We start from the raw sequence: 2,151 nt of genomic DNA, 5'->3' as shown, positions 1-2,151 counted from the left end.
GCCAACTGGATTGAACTCCATTTACCACAACTCTCTGGGCCCGGCCGTCCAGCCAGTTTTTGACCCAGCGCAGAGTGCACCTGTCTAGGCCGTGAGCAGCCAACAAGGCTATTAAGCAAAGCAAGGACCCTGGTGCCTGTAGTAGTCTTTTGTTATATGCTGTTACTGTAGTGGTGTCTGAAAAGGAAGTCTTTCACCATTTCAGTTAGCTGGTGGCAAGAAAAAGGGGGAAATGCTTCTCCTTTGGGTTTGAAAGAGTATCTCTTATGACAAACTATTTTTCACTCGAATAAATCTGATTTATTTATTTATTTGTTTTTCCTTTTACAGCTTCCTTTCTCTCAAAAGACTTTTAAGAATAAATAGTGCCCTGCCCAGGCAAGGATAAACATTTGGTATTACTTCACAATAGATGAGGATGTTTGTAAAAATAAATAATACTGAAAGAAAAAAAAAAAGCTATAACATGCTGCCTTTATTGCATGTGAAACTGGTTAAAAGCTAGTTTAGTTAAATCAGCCTTGCATTTAGATCTAAGGATTGCCAAAGTGCTTTTAAAAAGGTTTTAAGTTTGTATCTTACACAAAACAGCATGGTTGAGGAATTAATTTGTCAAAGTACGGTTCGTGGGAATTTGTTGTAAAGTAAACAGAAAGTGTAGCTTAACTCCTTAGCAAAGAGACTGTTGCAGGCTAATATTTTTTTCTGCTTGTCTAAATGCTTGAGACATGGAAAGCTGCATCTGAATACTCTATGTACATTGAAAGAACGCAATACGCACAAAGGATTGCATTTAATTATGGTTTTCTTCTTATTTTCTTCTTTTGGCAGGTTTATTTGTGTTTCCTATCTATTGCCTTTGTAAAAAGCAGAGGAAAAGGTCACGGACAGGTATGCCCTGGTAAGGATGGACCTTACTCACCTGAACTGAGCTGGTCCTGCAAGGGCTATACGCGCTTTGTGCAACAGAGCAATACAGTGCTGGTAACAGCATCAAAGCCACCGCCCTGGAAGAAGAATGGGGGATCTCCTGCTATCTTCCCTCAGCCGAAAACACTACTGCAGACCAGAAAGCCTCTTTGCTCTGGTGCACTCTGAACAAGATGGGCCCCCTGACTGCTGCTTTTTAAATGTTTTGGGTTTTGTTTTTTTTAATTATTACTTTGGAGGGTTTTTTTCAGTCTGAGTTTCTGAACTAGACAATCAAAGTCTGTGTTGTAGCCACAACTCTACTACCGATTTGGCCTGTGAAGAAAGCATTTAACTGTTAACATGTGCTCCGTTTAACTTCAGTGTCAGCCTTTAAGGGGGAAATGCTTAGAAGTGTTTGGACTCTTACTGTATACTGAACATACTACTTTTGGTATTAAAAACTACTTCTGTAAATAACTTCCATCACACAGCATTCTGTTCAGCATACCGAAACCCCGTCACATGCCAGAGCATGACAGCTGGTTATCTTCTGAGTCTTCCTGCTAGTGGGCAAGAGTGTAGATTGCCACTGCCAAACTGCAGTGCCTCAGAGGGAAATAGGCTTAGTATTGAAGCTCCATGATAGTTACAAGTACGCAGATTGGTTTCACTTTAGTATTTGATTTATGGCAGTCTATTAATATTGATTGGGGGGGGAGGACGGACTTGTTAGAAGAGTACAGCATTTTGAAACTCTCCCAGTACAGAAAAAATTTTAAGGGTTTAGATAACAAGAAGTATCAGTGGCCTGTTCTGTCCCAAGACATTCCTGAAGTGTGGTGCAGAATGTACAAGGAAATGTGTTTGCAGGGAAGCTGGAAACCTGCTCTTCTGTTCCGACTTGGCATGTAATACACATGCCACACACACACTAGTTGTGTGAAGGTTGAGTTGATGAAACTTTATAACCAAAGTAGCATGTTTTGTTTGTTTGTTTTAAGTAGGCTACATATGTCTTGGAGCACCTACTGATGTCTCATGAGGAAAATCTGTGAATTTTAGGTAAGGGGGAGGGGTCATGAATTCTTAGGAGACCATGTCATTCTTATTCTCTGCTTCCGGTGTTTCTCCTCCTGGCACGTTACAGATCTGAAGGGAACAGCTTAGCCTTGCTCTTTTTTCCTCACTTCAGAGTACCATTGTTTGCTACCAGACCTCTTTCTCAGCGCATCGCCACAA

General features: G+C 40.9%; 1 protein-coding gene across 1 annotated transcript in view; it reads left to right on the top strand.

The window, feature by feature from the left end:
• Nucleotides 1-1,389, top strand: part of RNF217 (ring finger protein 217) — a 28,107-nt gene extending 26,718 nt beyond the window's left edge. Inside the window, exon 5 of the mRNA XM_009325642.1 lies at nt 832-1,389. Within this exon, the coding sequence (XP_009323917.1) occupies nt 832-905 (74 nt within the window). The 3' untranslated portion in view covers nt 906-1,389. The remainder of the gene's footprint in view (nt 1-831) is intronic.
• Nucleotides 1,390-2,151: the final 762 nt, after the last annotated feature.

Source organism: Pygoscelis adeliae, unplaced genomic scaffold (genome assembly GCF_000699105.1).
Source record: "Pygoscelis adeliae isolate BGI_AS28 unplaced genomic scaffold, ASM69910v1 Scaffold54, whole genome shotgun sequence".
NCBI lineage: Eukaryota > Metazoa > Chordata > Aves > Sphenisciformes > Spheniscidae > Pygoscelis > Pygoscelis adeliae.
The sequence above is the reverse complement of the archived record's forward strand: the minus strand, read 5'-3'. Positions and strand labels throughout refer to the sequence as shown.